Source organism: Piliocolobus tephrosceles, chromosome 3, assembly GCF_002776525.5.
Source record: "Piliocolobus tephrosceles isolate RC106 chromosome 3, ASM277652v3, whole genome shotgun sequence".
NCBI classification, from domain to species: Eukaryota; Metazoa; Chordata; class Mammalia; order Primates; family Cercopithecidae; genus Piliocolobus; species Piliocolobus tephrosceles.
Window position 1 is genome coordinate 42,268,028 of NC_045436.1, and position 21,639 is coordinate 42,289,666.

At 37.4% G+C, this 21,639-nt stretch overlaps 2 protein-coding genes across 5 annotated transcripts in view; one reads left to right on the plus strand and one right to left on the minus strand.

Annotated features, from left to right (window-relative positions):
• Positions 1 to 13,861, plus strand: part of PRMT9 (protein arginine methyltransferase 9) — a 47,528-nt gene extending 33,667 nt beyond the window's left edge. Inside the window, exons 9-12 of one of the 2 annotated variants that reach the window (XM_023227328.1) lie at positions 1,512 to 2,226; positions 9,628 to 9,781; positions 12,489 to 12,611; positions 12,907 to 13,861. In XM_023227328.1, coding sequence (XP_023083096.1) covers positions 1,512 to 2,226; positions 9,628 to 9,781; positions 12,489 to 12,611; positions 12,907 to 13,122 — 1,208 coding nt within the window. In that variant the 3' untranslated portion in view covers positions 13,123 to 13,861. The remainder of the gene's footprint in view (positions 1 to 1,511; positions 2,227 to 9,627; positions 9,782 to 12,488; positions 12,612 to 12,906) is intronic. The other variant, XM_023227337.1, reaches the window with a different exon arrangement.
• Positions 13,862 to 15,054: 1,193 nt separating this feature from the next.
• The window catches only part of TMEM184C (transmembrane protein 184C), a 21,101-nt gene continuing 14,516 nt past the window's right edge, over positions 15,055 to 21,639 (minus strand). For 2 of the 3 annotated variants that reach the window (XM_023227368.2, XM_023227361.2), the window contains exons 8-11: positions 20,068 to 20,180; positions 18,549 to 18,648; positions 17,615 to 17,786; positions 16,957 to 17,382 (exon numbers count right to left, since the gene is read on the minus strand). In XM_023227368.2, coding sequence (XP_023083136.1) covers positions 17,117 to 17,382; positions 17,615 to 17,786; positions 18,549 to 18,648; positions 20,068 to 20,180 — 651 coding nt within the window. In that variant the 3' untranslated portion in view covers positions 16,957 to 17,116. Of the gene's footprint in view, positions 17,383 to 17,614; positions 17,787 to 18,548; positions 18,649 to 20,067; positions 20,181 to 21,639 lie in introns of all 3 variants that reach the window. The other variant, XM_023227352.3, reaches the window with a different exon arrangement.

A 21,639-nucleotide genomic window follows, 5' to 3' on the forward strand; every position in this document is an offset into this window, starting at 1 on the left:
GATACCATTTATCTTGCAGCACTGTTTTAGGGATTCTTAGAGATAGTAGGTATAAAATGCCTACCACAGTGACTGGCACTCAGTGAATGATATTTTTTACTTGTGTTTGTTCTAACTCTCTTTTACCTGTAGTAACTTAGACAGATGTCTTTTGTTTTTTAATCCTTCTTAGAGAAAGGACATTTATATGTTTAAGCATAAGAATAGCAATTTATGGCTGGGCTCAGTGGCTCATACCTGTAATCCCAGCACTTTGGGATCCTCCTGCTGAGGTAGGAGGATTGCTGGAGTTCAGGAGTTTGAGAGCAGCCTGGTCTCTTCTAAAAAATTTAAAAAATTCAGGTATGGTGGTGAGCGCCTGTAGTTCCAGCTATTCTGGAGGCTGAGGTGGGAGGATAGCTTGAGCCCTAAGATTGAGGCCACAGTGATCATACCACTACACTCCAGCCTAGGCCACAAAGCAAGACACTGTCTCCAAAAATCCCAAAAAAGTGTAACAATTTCTATTTTCAACTAGTTCCAGGGCTAATGAGAAGGAATTGCGATTATACATTTATACATTGACATTTTAAAATTTTACCACATGTAGGCCAGGCGCAGTGGCTCATGCCTGTAATCCCAACACATTGGAAGGCTGAGGCAAGAGGATCACTTGAGCCCAGGAGTTCAAGACCAGCCTGGGTAAAATAGCAAGACCTCACCTCTATTTAAAAAAAAAAAAATAGCTGGGCCTGGTGGCATGCATCTGTAGTCACAGCTACTTGGGAGGCTGAGGCAGGAGAATCACTTGAGCCCAGGAGTTGGAGGCTGCAGGGGGCCTTGTTACACCACTCCCAGCCTGGGTGACAGAGTGAGACCTTGTCTCAAAAAGACAAAACAAAACAAACGGAAGTTTTCCCACATATGAAAGGAATATGATATGGTCTTTATTGTAGGACTTGGTTCTTCTTTATACTTTGAAGTTCCTAGACATGCAAGAATATCTAAAATGCTTACAGTTAACAAATATAACTGATACAATTCTGTTGAATGTTACCTTGTTCTTTTGGAAATTTCTCTTAGAGAAAAGAATGTCCCTTTAAGCTAAAGTGAGGTTTGATATTTATCCCTGAATTTTATCTTTGTTGTTATTAGCCTTCATTACCAAAGATGATAGAGTCCCCTGCAGTACTCCACCAACACCCCAATTTGGGGATATGGGGAAACCTAGTGATGGCAGTAAAAACATTATCATACTGATAGTCTCAGGGTCAATAATGGAGCTCTCAAATGTCTCCATTATGCTACTGGTTAATTGAGTCTTCAAATTTCAGTTTTTCCCTAAGTAAATCTGGTAGGGTTTTCCTGTTTTTTTTTTTTTTTTCTTGGTATATTAGATGATTATTTGTAATCCTTTCTATAGTGATTTAACGAATGGGGGGGTTAGATGGAGGATGGAGATGTTTATGTGATCCTCTGTCTTATAAGCACTCCATATATATATTTTTTTTCTTTCTTACTATTTAATGAAGACTACTGGATAAAGCCTGGAGACCATGTGATGATGGAAGTGTCTTGTCAAGACTGTTACTTAAGAATCCAGAGTATTAGTGTCTTGGATTTGGAATGTCAAATGGATGTTGCAAGAAGTTTTACCCAGAATAAAGACTTGTTGTCGTTAGGAAATGAGGCTGAACTTTGTAGTGCCCTTGCTAACCTTCAGACCAGTAAACCAGATGCTGTAGAGCAGACATGTGTATTGGAATCTACAGAAATTGCTTTGCTTAACAACATCCCATATCATGAAGGCTTTAAAATGGCAATGAGCAAAGTTTTGTCTTCACTGACTCCAGAGAAACTGTATCAGACCATGGATACTCTCTGTCAGAATGAGATGAGCTCTGGAACTGGACAGAGTAATACTGTACAGAACATCCTTGAACCTTTCTATGTGTTAGATGTGTCTGAAGGCTTCTCTATTCTGCCTCTTATTGCTGGCACACTTGGGCAGGTTAAACCATACAGTTCTGTGGAGAAAGACCAGCATCGTATTGCTCTGGACCTCATATCTGAAGCCAATCACTTTCCTAAAGAAACACTTGAGTTTTGGCTGAGACATGTGGAGGATGAATCTGCTATGTTACAAAGGCCAAAATCAGACAAGTTATGGAGCATAATTATATTGGATGTCATTGAGCCATCTGGGCTCATTCAGCAGGAAATAATGGAAAAAGCTGCAATATCCAGGTAAAACACAACATAATAACGTTTGGGTTTTTTTTTTTTTTTTTTTTTTTTTTGAGCTCAGATTTTATGTAAATTCCTTAAGTTCTTTAATGGCATAACTGTAAAAATAAGTCAAGATCATTGTATGCTCCTCAAGCATTACTTTTCAGGACGTGTGACTTCATTTGATGCTAAAATTGTCCCAGGTTTGGCCAGTGGGAGGTCCTTTAAACTGGTTCCTGTATCTTTTTGACACATTCCCATAATTCTTTGAGCATGTTCTTACTTTGGTGCAACCAGATGTTTTATTTCCATCTTGAATTTTTCTCAACCCCAACCTTAGGATTAGTCTTTCTCCAGGGGACTCTGGTTCCTTTTGGTTCCTTTTAGTGGAGAACTATATTTTGAAACTAAGATATATGTATCTTTAAGTGTGGTGATATTAATAGTTGTGGGCTTTTCATATGTGGCTTTTATTATGTTGAGGTAGTTTCCTTCTATTCCTAGTTTGTTGAACGCTTTTATCATGGAAGTGTGATTTTTGTCAAATGCTTTTTCTGCATCCATTGAGATGATCATGTGGTCTTCATTCTGTTAATGTGATGTATTGTAGTAATTGGGCTCCTGTCTTGGCTTTCCAGAGTGTTGGGATTACGGGTGTGAGCCACTGTGCCTGATCTGCAGTTGTTTTTAAATGATCATTCTTGCTGGAAGCGGTGGCTCATGCCTGTAATCCCAGCACTTTGGGAGGCCAAGGCGGACTGATCACCTGAGGTCTGGAGTTTGAGACCAGCCTGAGCAACATGGAGAAACCCTGTTTCTACTAAAAATTAAAAAAAAAGGAGCCAGGCGTGGTGGCGCATGCCTCTAATCCCAGCTACTTGGGAGGCTAAGGCAGGAGAATCACTTGAACCTGGGAGGGGGAGGTTGCTGTTAGCTGAGATCGCGCCATTGCACTCCAGCTCTGGGCAACAAGAGCGAAACTCCATCTCAAAAAAAAAAAAAAGTTCATTCTTAAGTTCTATTCACTCATGCTAGTTTAAAATACAGGGGAAAGCTTGAAGGCTTGGTAAACTCTTTCATTTTTTGTTTTTTTAAAAACCATGACTATGGTTTGAATGTCTCCTCCAAAGCTCATGTGTTGGAAAGTTAATCCTCAGTGCAACAGTGTTGAGAGGTGTGATATTTAAGTGGGGATGAGGTAATGTCATTTCCATGGATGGGAGTGGGGTTTTTTATACAGGATGAGGTCAGCCCTCTTGCCCTTTCTCTCTCTCTCTCCCTCTCCTCTCTCTCTCTGCCCTCTGCCATGAACAGTCAGCCAAATAAGTTTCTGTTCTTTATAATTACCCAGTCTGTTGTATTTTGTTAGACTTTTGAGTTACAACATTTTTTTCATTGCTGAAGGCATGGATGGTTCTGAAGTATCATTTAGCTTTGCAAAAGATTTCTGAGCAGTCTAGCAGTTGCAGTAATGTAAGTAACAACAAAACACTCAATGTTAGTAAAGATAAGCAGAGTTTCAAAGCAATGGTCATTTTATCTGAACATAGCTAAGATCTGACACTATCTTTTAGTCCCTACCCTAAGGGTAGGGAGGGGTCTTAGTCACCATTCATCTCATTCACATATAGAAGTTGAGTTGCAAGGATAATAACAGAGAAAAAAAAATTGCAAGCATAGATAACGGAGAACTAAACTGATTATCACTTAGTTGATAGTGTCAGATCCCACAGGTTGAGGACTCAGTTCCACAGACTGCCCCCTACTTCAGATGCCAGTTACAAGTAGTGGGTTGTCACTTGTACTTCTCACAGGCTGTAAATTGGAAGTTCCTGAGACCAATTCTTCGAGTTCCATTAATTTGCTAGTGTGGTTCACAGAACTCGGGGAAACACTTTACTTATGTTTGCCCATTTCATTTATTATGAAGGATGTTACAAAGGATACAAATGAAGAGCCAGATGAAGAGATGCGTAGAGCAAGCATGTGGGAAGTGGCATGGGGCTTCCATGCCCTCTCTGGGCACCCTCTAGGAACCTCCATGTGTTCAGCTACCTGGAAGTTCTCTGAACCTTATCTTTCTGGGTTTTTATGGAAGCTTTGTTAGCCCCCAACCCAGGGCTGGGTAGGGGCCCTTAGTCATCATTTATCTCATTAGCATACAGAAGACACCATTCTGTAGGTTCCAAGGGTGTTAGGAGTTCTGTAGCAGGAAACAGGATGAAGACCAGATATATATGTATCTTATTATAATCACAATATCATATTTGCCCTATGTATACTTTATTTTCGGCTATTCCTGAGTTGTATCCTTTGTAATGAATCCGTAAATATAAGTAAAGTGTTCTTCTGAGTTCTGTGAGCCATTCTGACAAATTATTGAACTCAAAGAGGACATTGTGGGAACCCTTGATTGTTACAGCCTGATGGGTTCTTCTTGCCCACTGCCCAGAAAAGCCAATACAGCGAGAACAGCAGAAGTTGCAGTAGGAAAGTTTAGGTGGGCTCATGCCTGTAATCCCAGCACTTGGGGAGGCCGAGGTGGGTGGATCACTTGAGGTCAGGAGTTTGAGACCAGCCTGGCCAACATGGTAAAACCCCATCTCTACTAAAAATACAAAAATTAGCTGGGAATGGTGATGTGTGCCTGTAATCCCAGCTGCTCAGGAGGCTGAGGCAGGAGAATCGCCTGAATTTGGGAGGCAGAGGTTGCAGTGAGCCAAGATTGCACCACTGCACTCCAGCCTGGGCAACAGTGTGAGACTCTGACTCAAAAAAAAAAAAAAAAAGAAAAGAAAAGAAAAGTGTGTAATTATCACAAGGCAGTCAAGTGGAAGAATGGGAGATGTTTTTCAAATCCACCTCCCTGAGAACTCAGAGGCTAGTTTTAAAGAATAATTTGGTGAACTGGTGGCTAGGGAATGGATACTGCTGACTGGTTTGGGATGAAATCATAGGGATGTCAAAAACGGTCTTCCTGCGCTGAGTCAAGTTTCAGGGTGGGAGTCATAGGAGCAGTTGAGTCTGAAAAATATCTCAAAGACCAATCTTAGGTTTTACAATACTGATGTTATCTATAGGAGCAATTGGGGCAGTTATACATCTGGTGACCTCTGGCTCCATGATTCCTGAGCAGTAGGGCATTATAGAAAAGCAAGCTAGGGTACAATGACTGGGTATCATTTAACTGTGCCTACATTTTAGCAGAATTCAGGCTCCTCCCATAATCCTAACCTTGTGGCCTTTCCTTAGTTTTACAGTGGCTGTTTTGGTCCCTGAACAAGGAGAGGGTTCATTTTCAGGAAGGGACTATTATCATCCTTGCTTTAAAGTTAAACTGTAAACTAAAATTCCTCCCACAGTTAGCTCACCCTATGCCTGAGACAGTCAGTCTGTGAGGTTAGAAGCAGAATGGAGTGAGCTATGTTAGATTTCTTTCACTGCCATAATTTTTGCAAAGGTGGTTTCAGTTTTATAGATGGCCAAAAGTACTGAAAGTCCAGGACCTACAGTTGGCATCAGAACTGGGGGCAGTCATGTGGGATGGAGCCTTATAGCACTTGATGCTAACTCCAGGTAATGTCAGTATTGATTTCAGTTGTAGTACACTCAAAAGGTATCTGAGAATTTTTTGGAGTGGGAACCTCCTCCCTGCCCCCCGCCACCACCACTTGGTGTCAGAAGTTTTATTTTTAATTCTTTTAGACAGGCTGTCACTCTGTCACCCAGGCTGGAGTGCAGTGGCATGATCATGGCTCACTGCAGCCATGACTTCCTGGGCTCAACCTACGTTTTATAAATAGAAACGGTTCCTAAGACTACTTAAGTGACGCACATGATATCGTTCTCCAACTGTCTTTCTCCCATAGATTTCATGACTATAAGGTTAGCTTTTATTAACCTGTGTGCTTTTTTAACTTTCTGATTTCATAGAATGGTACCCTCTTGTGGCTATTTGGGGAGTGAAGGGTTGTTAGTCAAGCAACATAAAGTTCTGTGGCTAGTCTCTCCTTTCAGAGACCTTTGTGATCCTGAAGAAAATTAGGTCTGATTTTCACTTAAATGCATCACAGTTAGCAGATAACGTCAGTTGTTCAGATAATTTTAATAACATGAGTTTTCAGGATTAAACTTGATCCTTTTGAGGAAAAAAGATTTTTCCAGTGATTTGGGAAGACATAAAATTGTAGCCAGTTTGGTAAAGGCATAGATTGGAATTTGGTCCTGTGCAATTTTATTATGAGGTGTGAAATTTCACTAACTGTGGAGATTGAATTTCTACCAGACTACCTAATATGCCAAAAAGTTGATAGGAAAGGAATAGCAACAATGAGTAAAGCACTGGGGGCAGGGTGGAGTCCATTTTTAGGCTAATTTATGAATATAGGATTTATTACAACTCTAAAGGATCATGTCGTTATATTTAGTGGGTGAAGAGAGATTATCCTGGTACAGAATCATGACTTATCTTTATCAGTCTGGTGCCAGTACATTTGGAGTCATCTCTTAACTTTGCTTGCTGAATCTGTGCTCCTCACATTACGGCTGGGGATATGGCTTCCTGTTAGCTTGTCTTTAGGAGAGAGTGAGCTGTTACAAGAGCAGACTGTTTCCTTATTAACTTTGCCTCAAATGCATTATTTTGAAAATTTTCAAACTTAGGAAAAATTGCAAGAATAATAACAGAGAACACTAGATTATTGTTTACTTTACTGAACCATTTGGTAGTTGATTGTTGGCATCATAAACTTCATCTTTTCTTTAGTATTTAGCACGTGTTTCCTAAGAACAAATGTTTTCCCCTACATATCACAATAAAATTATCCCAGGATATTTCACATTGATAAAACAATAGTTTTAATACTAATAATAGTATTAATATATAATAATACTAATAATAGCACTAATATATAGTGCATATTAAAATTTCTCATTACCCTAGTAATATTCTTCATTGCTTTTCTTCCCAGTCTAGTTCTAATCAAGCGCCTTACATTGCATTTAGTTGCCATGTCTTGTCATTATAATTTAATTGTCCTTACTTTAGATATCTTTAAGTGGTTATAGAATTGAGATAATCAGTTTAGTAAGAGACCGGAGAATTAATTGAAATCTAATTCAAGAGCAGTAGTGCCAAAGTAGTTTTGAGGAATGGGGTGTTTTATAGCTTAGCTTGTCTAGGTTTTAATGATCTGTTTAGGGAGACTGCATAGTATATAATTTTGGAAATGTTTATGAATTACTTTTTAAGATATGAACAAATGTGTTGGTGAAATGTTTAGTTCTGTATTTTTATAAGTGGATTCTTACTCTAAATATTTAATTTAGGAGTAAAAACGTACTGTGAAATGTACATATGATAATATAAAGTTCACCTGCCTAGTATGCTGTTCTAGAAATTCAAGTAGGAATAAGCTTGGAATATTCAGTAAAAATGTAGATTTGACATTTGATTGTAAATGTGGCAAATGAAAATAATTACTTGGTTTAAAGTATCCTCCACCTCTGTTTCATTGGATGTCAGTAGGTGGCCCACCCACCCTTCTCTCCCTTCCCACATAGCACATAGCTCAGGTGTGAGGAAACAAGACTACATAGGTAGGTGTGGAAGCTGCCTTGGCTTAAGAGCCCTTCGCTTCATATAGCAACTCTTCTTCCATGGGCACAGCTTCCATAGCCTAGCAATATGAACACCTGGTTAAATTCTCAGGGAAGCCCACATGTGGTATGGGTTCCCGTCAGGCATTTGTCCTTTGTTCATAGTTCTCTCCGTCCAGATATAGTCTACCTATTAAGAGATTTTTTCTTTTTTAACCTTAAGCAGTGTTGCTGATAAACACAGCTGACATTCTATTCTTATAAGATTTTCAGAGAAAGAGAAGGTAAACCCAAGGTCAACTGTAGGAAGAGAAAGGATTTTGTTAACCCTTGACTCTATCTCCTCGAGTATTACAGTATTTGGACTTTTTTTTTTTTTTTTTTAATTTTGCATTTGGAGTATTTGACCTTTTATTTTGAAATAATTTTCAAGCCTTTGGAGAAGTTAAAGAATAATACAAAGAACTTACCATATACCTTACACTCAGATTCACAAACTATTAATATTTTACCACATCTGCTAAATTGTTCAGGAAAAAACATTTCAGGCTCTTTCCCTGAACCATAGATACAATGTGTCTTTACTCCTAATACCTTGGAATGCATAGGACATTCACTTATATAATCACTGTACAATTATTAAAATCAGGAAATTTACAGGGACACAATACTGTTGTCTAAGCTACAAACCTTATCCAGGTTTCAACAGTTGTCACAATAATGTCCTTTGTAGCTTTTCTGTTCCTGGTCTGGAATCCAATCCAGGATCATATATTCCATTTAGTTTTCATGTCTCTTTAGTGGTACAATCACTGCTAACTGCAGTGGTGGACCTCCTGGGCTCAAGTGATCCTCCCACCTCAGCCTCTTGAGTAAGCTGGGACTACAGGTGTGCACCACCACACCTGGCTAGTTCATTTATTTGTAGAGATGGGGTCTTGCTGTGTTGCCCAGGCAGGTCTTGAAATACTGGGCTCAAGCAATTCTCTCACCTTGGCCTCCCACAGTGTTGGGATTATAGGCATCTCGGCCACTGTGCCCAGCCTGTCCCATTATTTTTGATGTTAATACAGTCACATGGTTTAAGTTGTATCTACACATTTCTCCATTCAGTAAGTCACTATTTCCCCCTTTGTGATAAGTCATTTGTGGGGGTGATACTTTGAGACTGTAAAAGGATATTTTCCTAATCAAACTTTGACCTACTAGTTTTAGCATCCATTGATGACTCTTTCCTGAATCTAAAGACGTATGTTCATTTAAATAGCTAACTGGTCATTTTTCTCTTTCATTGATCAGTAGTTACTTTGACTTGAGAAATTATTTCTAGTGGTTTACCATTCTGAACTACCAGCCATGAATAATTGAAAATCCATTAGACTCTGTGTAATCTGTAGCTCTTTACTGATTTATCATGATTCTTAGTTACTGATGTTTATACAATGGAGGGGATTACAAAGGGTTTCTTTTGTTTTATGTTTTTTTGAGACAAAGTCTCACTCTGTCACCCAGCGTGGAGTGCAGTGGTGGGATGTATTTCACTGCAACTGCTACCTTTTGGATTCAAGCAGTCCTCCTGCCTCAACCTCCCAAGTAGCTGGGACTATAGGTGCATGCCATAGTGGTGTTTATCAAAACCACGCTTGGCTAGTTTTTGTATTTTTTATAGAGATGAGGTTTTGCCATGTTGCCTAGGCTGGTCTTGAACTCTTGGGCTCAAGTGATCCACCCACCTTGGCCTCCCAAAGTGCTGGGATTACAGGCGTGAGCCACTGTGGCCCAGCCGCAAAAGCTTTTTAAAATATGTACTTTTTTCCTTAGGTGTTTACTACAATCTGGAGGCAAGATCTTTCCTCAATATGTGCTGATGTTTGGGTTGCTTGTGGAATCACAGACACTCCTAGAGGAGAATGCTGTTCAAGGAACAGAACGTACTCTTGGATTAAATATAGCACCTTTTATTAATCAGTTTCAGGTAAGTGTCTAGAGGAGAAGTTCAACCAGGATGCTGTTGAACAGTCTACCTTCGCTCCCTCTTTAGTCACTGTTTAATCTAGCTAAACACAGTGACTAAAGTTTAGCTGGATTAAACACAGTGACTAAGAGCACTTAGATTCTTACCTACAAAGGAACTTATTATAGGGAAAAATCAACCTAGACGTTACAGTAACCAAGGAATTTTGTCGTGACTGCTGATAAAAGTTTAGGTATTTGGCCAGGTGTGGTGGCTCATGCCTGTAATCCCAGCACTTTGGGGAGGCTGAGGCGGGTGGATCACTTGAGGTCAGGAGTTCAAGACCAGCCTGGCCAACATGGTAAAATCCCGCCTCTACTAAAAATACAAAAAAAATTAGCCAGGTATGGTGGTGCGTGCCTGCAATCCCAGCTACTCTGGAGACTAAGGCAGGAGAATCGCTTGAACTCAGGAGGCAGGAGTTGCAGTGAGCCAAGATCGTGACACTGCACTGCAGTCTGGATGACAGAGCGAGACTGCATATCAAAAAAAAAAAAAAGTTGGTAGATACTCCTCTGAATCACTGTCATAAATGGAAGAAGGGTCCTAGGTTTTAATCTTACGAAAAAGAGTGGTCTTTGTCCAAAAAAGATTTATGTTCTAAACTTGAACCCTTACATTGAGACCTCAGGCTGGCAGCTGATAAGTATCAGCAGCTAATGCTCAGATTCTAGGAAATCAGACTGCGGAGAGCAGGAATGCAGGAGCCTAGGAAAACAGCTCAAGCAAAAGGGGGTTAGCCTCTGTTTAGGAAATAAGGAGTCAAGATTTAGAAATGGGCTGGGCATGGTGGCTCACACCTGTAGTCCTGGCACTTCGAGAGGCAAAGGTGGGGCAGATTGCTTGAGCTCACAAGTTCGAGATGAGCCTGGGCAACATGGGGAAACCCTGTCTCTACAAAAAATACAAAAATTATCTGGGCTTGGTGGTGCATGCCTGTAGTCCCAGCTACTTGGGAGGCTGAGGTAGAAGAATTGCTTGAGCCTGGGAGGTGGAGGTTGCAGTGAGCTGAAATCACAACACTGCACTCCAGCCTGGGTGATAGAGTAACAAATGTTTACTGAATGTCTGCTACATGTACATTTAGATTTGGAGAACAGGGCTATAAATAAAGGTAGAATTTTTGGTAAGTTGGATGTGGGCTATGAAAGAGGACTCCATTTTATTTTTAGGTGAAAGCACCTAGAAGAATGGTTCCCATTTACTGATAATGGGGAAAATAGGATCAGGCTTTGTATGTTGCTGTGGTCACTGAGCAATTGGGTAAGAATTCAGAGAAAGCTCTGGGCTGAAGATTTAAATTTGGCAGCAGCATGTAGCTAGTATTTAAGTCCATAAGACTGGATGAAATAGCATGGGGGCATGTTGATAAAGAGGGCTGGGAACTGAACTCTAGAGAACTCATAAAGTTATGAGCTTGGTTTGGTTGGTTACATAGAAGGAACTGGTAAAGATGACAGGAGGGCCGGGCATGGTAACTCATGCCTATAATCCTAGCACTTGGGGAGGCCAAGGAGGGCAGATTGCTTGAGTCCAGGAGTTCGAGACAGCCTGGGCAACATGGCAAAAACCCATCTCTACAAAAAATGTAAATATTAGCCAAGTGTGGTGGTAGGCACCTGTAGTCCTAGCTACATGGGAGGATCACTTGAGCCCAGGGAGGTTGCAGTGAGCTGTGATCACACCACTGCACTCCAGCCTGGGGAACACAGTGAGACCCAGTCTCAAAAAAAAAAAACACACAAAAGTGGGGGCCGACTATGAGGTATGGGTTCAGCAGTGTGGGGATTAGGAGGCAGGTGATAAGAGGTGACATCATGAGAATCTAAGTCTTCTTCTGGTTTGATGTAAAAATAGGAGCATAACAAGGAGTCTTAGAAATGGTGTGGGGTTACTGTTAGAGTTTTTATGGGGAGGAAAGGCTGGATGCTTTCAAGGATGCCCAGGGAGAGGTGAATGTATCTGTGTCCTGTTTCGCCTTATACAAGGAAAATGACAGTTTCCTTTGTTTCAAATGAGGATGAAGCTAAAAATTATTAGTATTAAATGGTAGCATTCAATTGCTACTAAACTTGATAGACCATTTAATAGTGATTCTCAACTTTGTACATTGGAAACATCTGGGGATCCTATCTCCAGATGGTTTGGGGTGTGGCCTGAACAGTTGGGCTTTTAAAAAGTTTCCCAAGTGATTTTAATTTGCAGCCAAGATTGAGAACCACTGCCTTCTAGAAATAAACTTATTTTCCAAATGAAATCAGTTATTCTTTGATTGAATCTGGCATCATATCTGAAACAATTCAATTAGTATTGTACCATTATTTCATAAACAAATACTTGGGTTAAAAATTTTTAGAGCTGTTTAGCTTAAGAAAAAATTTAATCTGTTCCCATCCAAATGAAAGATCTACAGGTAATGGAAACCAGAGCAAATTATCTAACCTGCCTAAACCTTGGTTTGTTCATTCTTTTTGTACTGGAACAATGAAAGTTCTAATGAAAGCCAGCTTTAGCTTGATGTGGGAATATAAAGGAGGTAATGTAAAAAGTATTCTATCATACTGAGTCAAGTACAAAGCAAGCCCTGACCACAAAAGGAATGTGTAAAAGTGAAAAACTTGAGCCCTGACCACAAAAAGTGAAAGTGAAAAATTTATACTTTCTCTAGGTACCTATACGTGTATTTTTGGATCTATCCTCATTGCCCTGTATACCTTTAAGCAAGCCAGTGGAACTCTTAAGACTAGATTTAATGACTCCATATTTGAACACCTCTAAAAGAGAAGTAAAGGTAAGGACAACATGCAAAATGATTTCGTTATTGTTTAGAATAATTATCTTAAATTAGGTGATACTTTTATACATAGTTTTAGCTACTTTAAAGATTTAAATCTTATTTTCTGAACAGTATCCAAAAATGGATTTAAGTAAATTAGTGAATAGGTTAATATTGATATGAATTAGCTGGTGAAATGTATTTTAAAATAAATTCTTGTATTTAAAAGTAACTAAAAAGAGAAAGAAGACTTATTTAAGTCTACTCTATGTACTCTGATGATATTTTCATAATTTCTTAATTTTCATAGGTACACATTTGTAAATCTGGAAGAGTGACTGCTATTCCATTTTGGTATCATATGTACCTTGACGAAGAGATTAGGTTGGATACTTCAAGTGAAGCCTCCCACTGGAAACAAGCTGCAGTTGTTTTAGATAATCCCATCCAGGTTGAAATGGGAGAGGAACTTGTACTCAGCGTTCAGCACCACAAAAGCAATGTTAGCATCACAGTAAAGCAATGAAGAGCAGTTTTCCAATGAAAACTGTTTAAATAGAGCATCAACAAGTACAAAATTCTTACCTTAATTAGTGGGGGTCTATAAAAATTCCTTGTAATGGTCAAATATTTTTAAACATTGACATTAAAGCATATTTTAAAAGATTCTAAATAAAAGAGTAGCATTATTATAGAAATACTGCTGCAGATTTGCTTTCTGGAAAAGGATACATCACTAGTTTTTTGAATTAGGAAACTTCTTTTGCTCGATATTACGGAATAGGGATTTTAAAAGTCTTATTGTTATTGACATGTGTCAATAAGTGAAGCAAAACTTTACTTTTGTAGGCATCTTGGCCTTTTTTCTTAAATCCAAACTTGTAATTGGGAAACACAAAGGCTTCCACTGAAGACTGAGGGTTATGGTTACCTGTAAATTCCAATCTCGCTTCCTTTAAATACTCAGTGTACATCTGAAACATCTCAGGTTTTGTTTTGAGAATGCAAGCTTGAAAAAGAATTTAAGCTATAAGCTAAATGTAATTACAAGAGTTAAGGAGTTAGGGAATAAATCTTCAGGAGGCAGCATTTTTCTTGGTCTACTTTGGCAAAAGAACATTTAAAAGCTGGTAACAACAAAGTTAAATTGAAGAAAGAGTTAATCCTAAACTATTTTTCAAAGTTTTGATTTGGATGCACAATAAGTATATTGATCCAATTTTTACAGACTTTGAAATAAAGGAAGATCATTATTATGCCTCCTATATGCTGTATACTCTTTGGAAGTCACAAATAAGATGGATCTTTGCTCCAGAGTACCTATTCTTGGTACCTCTATTATTATACTACCCGGCTTTATTTTTAAAATAAATTTTATTGCATACATTTAAGGTATACGACGTGAAGCAAATTAACATATCCATCATCTCAGTTACCCATATATTTTTTGTTTCTGACAAGAGCAGCTGAAAGCTACTCATTTAGCATGAATCCCAAATACAGTACAATTTTGTTACCTAAAATCCTCATGTTGTACATTAGATCTCTAGAGTTGTTCATTCTACATATCTGCTACTTTGAATCCTTTGACCTACATTTCCCCATTTCTCCCTACCCCCCCATAACCAGTTTTGTTCTTTACGTATTTGAATTTTTTTTTTTAGATTCTACATATATGTGAGATTATGCAGTATCTTTTTTTCTGTCTGGCTTATTTCATTTAGCACAGTGTCTTTCAGGCCCATCCATGTTGTAGCAAATGGCAGTGTATCGTTGGGTTTTTTTTTTTTTAGGGATGAATAATATTCCATTGTGTGTATGCATATATATACAGTTTATTCATCTGTCAATGGATACTTGAGTTGTCTCCATATGTTGGCTACTGTGAATAATGCTGTAATGAACACGGACTGCAGATCTATTTACAAGGTGGTGATTTCATTTGCTTTGAGTATATGCCCAGAAGAGGGATTGCTGGATAGTATGGTAGTTTTATTTTTCTTTAGAAACTTCCATTCCATTTTCCGTGAGAGGTAGTACTTCAGAGTGGTTTTTATATGCACTTCCTGGATGATAAATTATGTTGAGCACCCTTTTATATACCTGTTGGCCATCTGTGTATCTTCTTCGGAGAAATGTCTATTCAGGTCTTTTGCCCATTTTTAAAATTGAGTTGTATGAATTCTTTATACATTTTGGATACTAACCCTTTTTCAGATATATAGCTTACAAATATTTTTTACTCAATCTGTAGGCTATTGTTTCATTTTGTTGACTGTTTCTTTTACTCTCAGAAGCTTTTTGGTTTGATGTAGTCAGGTTTGTTTTTGCTTTTGTTGACTGAGCTTTTGGTGTGGTATCCAAAAAATCATTGTCAAGGGTCAGTGTCCAGGAACTTTTCTCCTATGTTTTCTTCTAGTTTTATCGTTTCTGGTCTTACATTTAGGTCTTTTATCCATCTTGAGTTGATTGTTGTGTATGTCTAAGGGTCTGATTTCATTGTTTTGCATGTGGAAATGCAGTTTCCCAGCACCACTTAATGAAGATTGTTCTTTCCCTGCTGTGTCTTCTTGGTGTCTTTGTCAAAAATTAGTTGGCTGTATATGTTTGGATTTATTTCTGGATTCTTTCTTCTATCCCACTGTTCTATGTATATGTTTTTATGCCAGTACCATACTGTCTTGATTACTATAGCTTTGCAATATAATTTATAATTAGGAAATGTGATGTCTCCACCTTTTTTTCCTCAGTATTGTTTTGCCTATTCAGGGAAATATGAATTTTTTGGTTACAAAAAATTTTTTGTACATATGAATTTTAGGATTTTTTTTATGGTTACATATGAATTTTAGGATTTTTTTTCTATTTGTGTAAATAATGCCATTGGAATTTTGATAGGATTGCATTGATTCTGAATTGCTTTGGGTAGTGTGACCATTTTAACAATATTATTCTGATCCATGAGCACGGGATCTCTTTCCATTTATTTGTGTCTTTCTTTCATCAGTGTTTCATAGTTTTCAGTGTACAAGTCTTTTACTGCTTTGGTGTTAAATTTATTCCTAAGAATTTTTTTTATGCTATCATAAATGGCATCTTGATTTTTCAGTTAGATCATTCTTTATGTATAAAAATGCTAATGCTTTTTGTATGTTGATTTTGTATTCTGCAACTTTACTGAATTCACTTGAGTTCTAACAGATTTTTTTGTGTGTGTATCTTTGGGGTTTTTACATATAGCCCAGTTTTAGTTTTAATAGAAATGTTTATAATAGTGGACAGAATAGACTTTGTATAATTACTGTGAACCACTATATCTGTCTCTGTATATGTATATATGAATGAGTATGTGTATAAATACATAAAGCAAAGGCTTTGAGAAACAATACTCATCTTTGCTTTCTGTAACATACTATGGCACTTTCTATTTTATTTTCATTATAAAATGTCAAACATGACCCAGTGGGGTTGTGATTAGCAATTAGAGAAACCCCATCATAGGTAATAAAGTTTTCCCAAATAGCACCTATATATCTTCTGACTGTGGTTTAATGAGTAATTAAGACCATTCAGCCAAGATTTATATTTGCTGCCACCTTTAATAGCACTGAGGAAAAGTAGTACTTTTTTTTTTTTTTGACCTCTTTTTCACTGTGCCTCTAATCAAAAAATGTTTGTTAAAATATTAAGGTTTTTTAATGTTTAAAGAATAAGACATAAAAAAGTTGCAGAAAATAAATGATAAATTCTTATTTATTGAAAGACATTCAGTTGAGAAATAAGAGATATAACTGCTTGTTAGGTAAGCTTATATGGCACATGATTAAGTTCCACTAATTCGTATTTCTGCATTATGCTTTCTGATAATTCCGGAGCATTATACTCATGCAGCAGTGGTAGGAAGTACTGATTTTTAAAAAAAATGTCCATTCTCAACCGGGCGCAGTGGCTCACGCCTGTAATCCCAGCACTTTGGGAGGCCGAGGTGGGTGGATCACGAGCTCAGGAGATTGAGACCATCCTGGCTAACACGGTGAAACCCTGTCTCTACTTTATAAAAAAAAAAAAAAAAAAAAAAAAGCCGGGCATGGTGGCGAGTGCCTGTAGTCCCAGCTACTCGGGAGAATGGCGTGAACCCGGGAGGCAGAGCTTGCAGTGAGCCGAGATTGTGCCACTGCACTCCAGCCTAGGTGACAGAGCAAGATTCCGTCTCCAAAAAAAAAAAAGTTCATCCTCTTGATAAAGCAGTGTAACATCAGGAAAATTTAGTTGGGGTCACTGTCTACCATTTGAGTATGTGATACTCTAATGTTAAGAAATCAAGTCTAAGTCTAGGAAATTTAGACCAATTATTTTTGATATACAAAACTTACATATATAAATTCAGTAGTTGTACCTGGCTTGCAGCTATTTTTGTGTTGACAGTTTCCATCATTTATGGTTTGTCCCAAGCACAAAATCCATGGGACTCCAGGTAATGATACAATATAATAGTCGCACAGTTTGCTTTTCCATACTGTTCAGGAATCCACGGATTTATCTGAAGGTTCTTTTTTTTCTCCTATAGTATCACTAAGTATTTCATCAGATATCTTAGCTGTGGTAGGTGTAGTCTGGGGAGTCACAGTGTGTCCAAACCCTTGGTAGTGACCCATGGGTGAAGGTGGCATAGAAGAAGTAATGGAAATTGCATCTTGTGATGATGATGATAATAAGCTTGTATGTTCATTTTGATCTTGATCCTCGGGAAACAATTTTTTCCTGGGATGTCCCCTGACTGTCCGTCCTTCAATATAAAGTTTTCTGTTAGTCAAAAGTTATTTTTACCATTATAAACTTACCATTCTAAAAATAAGCTCCCCACTTTCCCCTCTCCCACTCCCCAGAGTTGATGAGCCTGCACTGTGGTACTGCTTTAAAGTCTTTTTTCATCTCCAAATAGATAATAAATTGCCCTAGCAGGAGAAATTCAATATCCTACCTAACCTATTTGGTTGAATTAAATAGCTGGTACTTACCAACATGCCTTACTTGTTCAGAAATATCATCTCTAATATCTGAGACATCCCACATGGCAAGAAAGGAATCAAAGCATGAGCCTTCTTCTGCTTCTTGGACATATGGTTTATATGAGAATGTGTAATGATGAGCAATGGCAGCAAGGAACATCTCAATACAGATAATAAAATCCTATGAGAACAATAATAAAATAAGTCACCTTTGGATTTAAATCTAGTTTTGTAGAGTGCTATCTTTCCCTACTTGCTTTTCAAAAGTGGTAAGATAAACAGCTGTGTTTTTTCTTCTCAGATTATATTCATTTTTCCATTTTCCAAAATAATTATTTTTGACCTCTTCAAAAAAAGGCAAAATGCCAAAATGTGAATCTATTTTGCACTTCCTCAAGTAGCAGCCTTGAATTCCTGCATTCAAGCAATCCTCCCACTTCAGCCTCCCACGTAGCTAGGAGTATAGACATGCACTGTCGGGCCTGGCTAAGTATTTTATTTTTTAATTTTTTGTAGAGATAAGGTCTCGCTTTGTTGCCCAGGCTGGTCTTGAATGCCTAGACTCAAGTGATGCCCCAACGCTGGCCTTACAAAGTGCTAGGATTACAGGCGTGAGTCACTGCATCCAGTCAGCCTCAAGTGTTTCTTAGCAAAGTACATTTCATTCTCAGTCACATCAAGTATATTGCATTTCACTACCCAAGGACTACAAGGAGAAATGTAGAAAGAGAATTGGACTTAGGAATAATGAAATCCAGGTTTTATTCATGTATCTGCTACAAATTAGTAATTATGGCCAATTTCTCTAGGGTTCCCGTTTTCTCGCCTGTAAAGTGAGGATAATAGCCCCCATACCCTGTGGGTTGTCAGATTTAGTGGAGATATGTAAAAATGCTTAACAAATAGTAAAGTTCTATTGAATTCAGAGATGGCACCTGCTTACCTGGAGTCCGGTGGCCACAGCTTCTACAGTTTGCCATTCCCATGTATGCTTTTCAGAAATAACGCCAACTTTTACCAACAAAGCAATAACTACTGCTTGCCTATATGTTAGGAAAAGGTAAACGCCAAATCTATATCAAGCATAAAATGAGCAGTAGTTTTAAAAATGTGCCATTAAAAAAAAAACCCAGTGCAACCTGTGGACCACCACCACCCTCTGCCTTTACAGCATATTGCTGAAGAAACTCTGTCTGTGTTAAATATATTAATTTGCTTTACAAATTCATTTTTCTAGTAGTTTTATCCCAAGATAGGGAGTCAAGCTGAGCATTTCAAGCAATCTAGAGATAATGGCCCCAGGTAAAATTTAAACAGCAAATAATGAAGTGGACATGCTTTCATAGTTATATACATAAGAATATTCACTTCAGTGTTTCTTATAATGGTAAAAAAATTAGGAACAACCTAAATATCAAAAGGAGATTAGTAAAAAGTTATATCCACCTAACAGAATACTAAGCAAAAGCAAAAAAAAAAAAAAAAAAAAACCCACAAAAAAACACCCCCCCCACCAAACAAAATTATATTTCTTTTTACTGACAAAGAACTGTATCTACAATATACTGAACACATTGTCGAATTCCACAAATTTTTATAGCATGAAACTTTCTCTAGAGTTTTATGTGACACAGGTTTACCAAAATGTTAATCATTCTTTTCTGGGTGGTGGGATTTCAGGGATTTTTCTTTTTCCTCTTTTGTATTATTTCTAACTTGTTAAATTTGGTGTATTTTTTTTTAGGACCCCTATTACCCACCTCTTTACTAAATTTTTTTCCTTTTTTTTTTTTTGAGACGGAGTTTCACTCGGGCACCCAGGCTGGAGTGCAGTGGCGTGATTTTGGCTCACCACAACCTCTGCCTTCCGGGTTCAGGCGATTCTCCTGCCTTCCCTACCAAGTAGCTGGGATTACAGGAGCCTGCTACCATGCCCAGCTGATTTTTGTATTTTTAATAGAGACTAGCCATGCTGGCCAGGCTAGTCTGGAACTCCCAACCTCAGGTGATCTACCTGCCTCAGCCTCCCAAAGTGCTGCGATTACAGGTGTGAGCCACTGTGCCTGGCCCTCTTTACTATATTGACTATGTATAGTTTTACCTTCTGTTTTAAAAAGATTTACTGATTATTTTCTCATATAAATAAATATTCTACATCATGCTTTCTTCCAAACTCCATAGTATTTTACTATATGACAGGGCCATGATTTATTTTAATAATTATTCCAGTATTGACATATTTAGGTTGTCTCAAACTATTTTCTTCATATAAATGTTACAGTGACCATCTAATTATTTCTTTTGAAAATCCTTGAAGGGCTAAAAAGATGAACTTTTTAAAAGATAAGTAGAGACATTTTAATCTATCATCCGCATTAAGACTATGTTTAAAAATCCTCCGTAATCAACGGTTTTTATTGCCTTTCAAAAAATGAGAACATTTAAAAGAAAGTAACACTTACCAAAAAGAAACAAAAACCACCAGCTTTACACAAAGAAATTTGCCAACAGGTTGGATTGGGCTCAGTTCTTCTTTTAGCACTTTATAAAATAGCAGGAGACAATACATGGCAAACTAGAAACAAGATTAACATTTAAACTTGTTCAATAAGAACAGATATGGTAATAGAAATATTAAAGTTATACAACAGAGACCTGGTACAGAGTAATGTTTCAGGCAAACTTTTCTAGGCTTTATTATTCTATTTTTAGATTAACAAGCTTTTATAGTTTACTACAGATGAATATATACTATATACAACATCCCTAAAAATGTTTTTAAGTGTTCACTTCCTGGGTTCCATAAAGGGAACAATAAACAAATGACTGACATAAATGGAAGAAATGGCTCTTGTTCAGCCAAATTAAAAAAAACCATCTGTAATGGCTTTTAAACATAAATGATCACTCATTTTATGAGGCTTTAGCTTATTACCCAGTCTATCCTATGTAACTAAGGTAACTCAAACAAGTCCAACTTCAATAAAATTTGTGACTGAAATCTGAATATAAAGAATTGAACAGTTTTTCCTGACGGCAGTGTGTTTGAAGTTCAGCTAGATTTATTTTTTTAAAATGAACAAGACTTATTAACTATTTTTAGAAATCTGTAATAACCTAGTGTAGTGCTGAATAACAATAAATTTTCCTGAAAGTTCACTTTTCCCTATTAAAATTATATAAAATGCTAATGTAAAGTATTTTAGAATATGAAACCAGTAAAAAAAGAATAAAGTGATTCATGGTCTCCAATCATCCTTTGTACACATAAGCCAGTTTTTAAATAACTGTCATGAACTAATTATAAAATTTTATTGCCTAATGTTTTTTCCACTTAAAATACATAACTTTTATATGTTTCATCAGGATAACTGCCTAATATTTTGGCCAGTGGAAAGACCACAGTGCATTCAACTAGTCCCTATCATTGGGTTTTGGATTGCTTTCAGCCTTTTGTTATTTACAAGTAATAGGCTTTATATACTAAGATACTTTAGGCAAACATATTTTTGAACACTTCTTTAGAATACATTCCCAGAAACAGAATTACTGGTTCCAAAGAGGATGAACATGTGGGAAAGCTTTGGCTACATGGACATTTAATTTTTATTATAAAGCTCTAATACCAAACATGCATACCACTGCATCTAAATTATTTTGCTGACAGCATTAGCCAAAGAATTTTAAAAAAATGCACATTTTTTTAAGCTCCTAAGATCGAATAGAACATTACATCATAGGTCTTTGGAACATTACAGTTTCTAGAACATCATCCATTTTTCTAAACTTGGCATTCTCAATTTTCCTTTAACTCCAAATATATATGATAACAGACAATTTTATTCTCGCATTTTCATTCAAACCCTGTACCGTCAAATATCAATTTGATATTTTCTCTTCTGAATATGTTCAGTATATGTATGTGTGTGTGTATTTTTTTTTATGTAGCACTGTGCTTTTATTTATGATATACAGCTATGCAATGAGCAACAAATAAATGAACAAACATGGTCAACATGTGAGGGTATAAATTG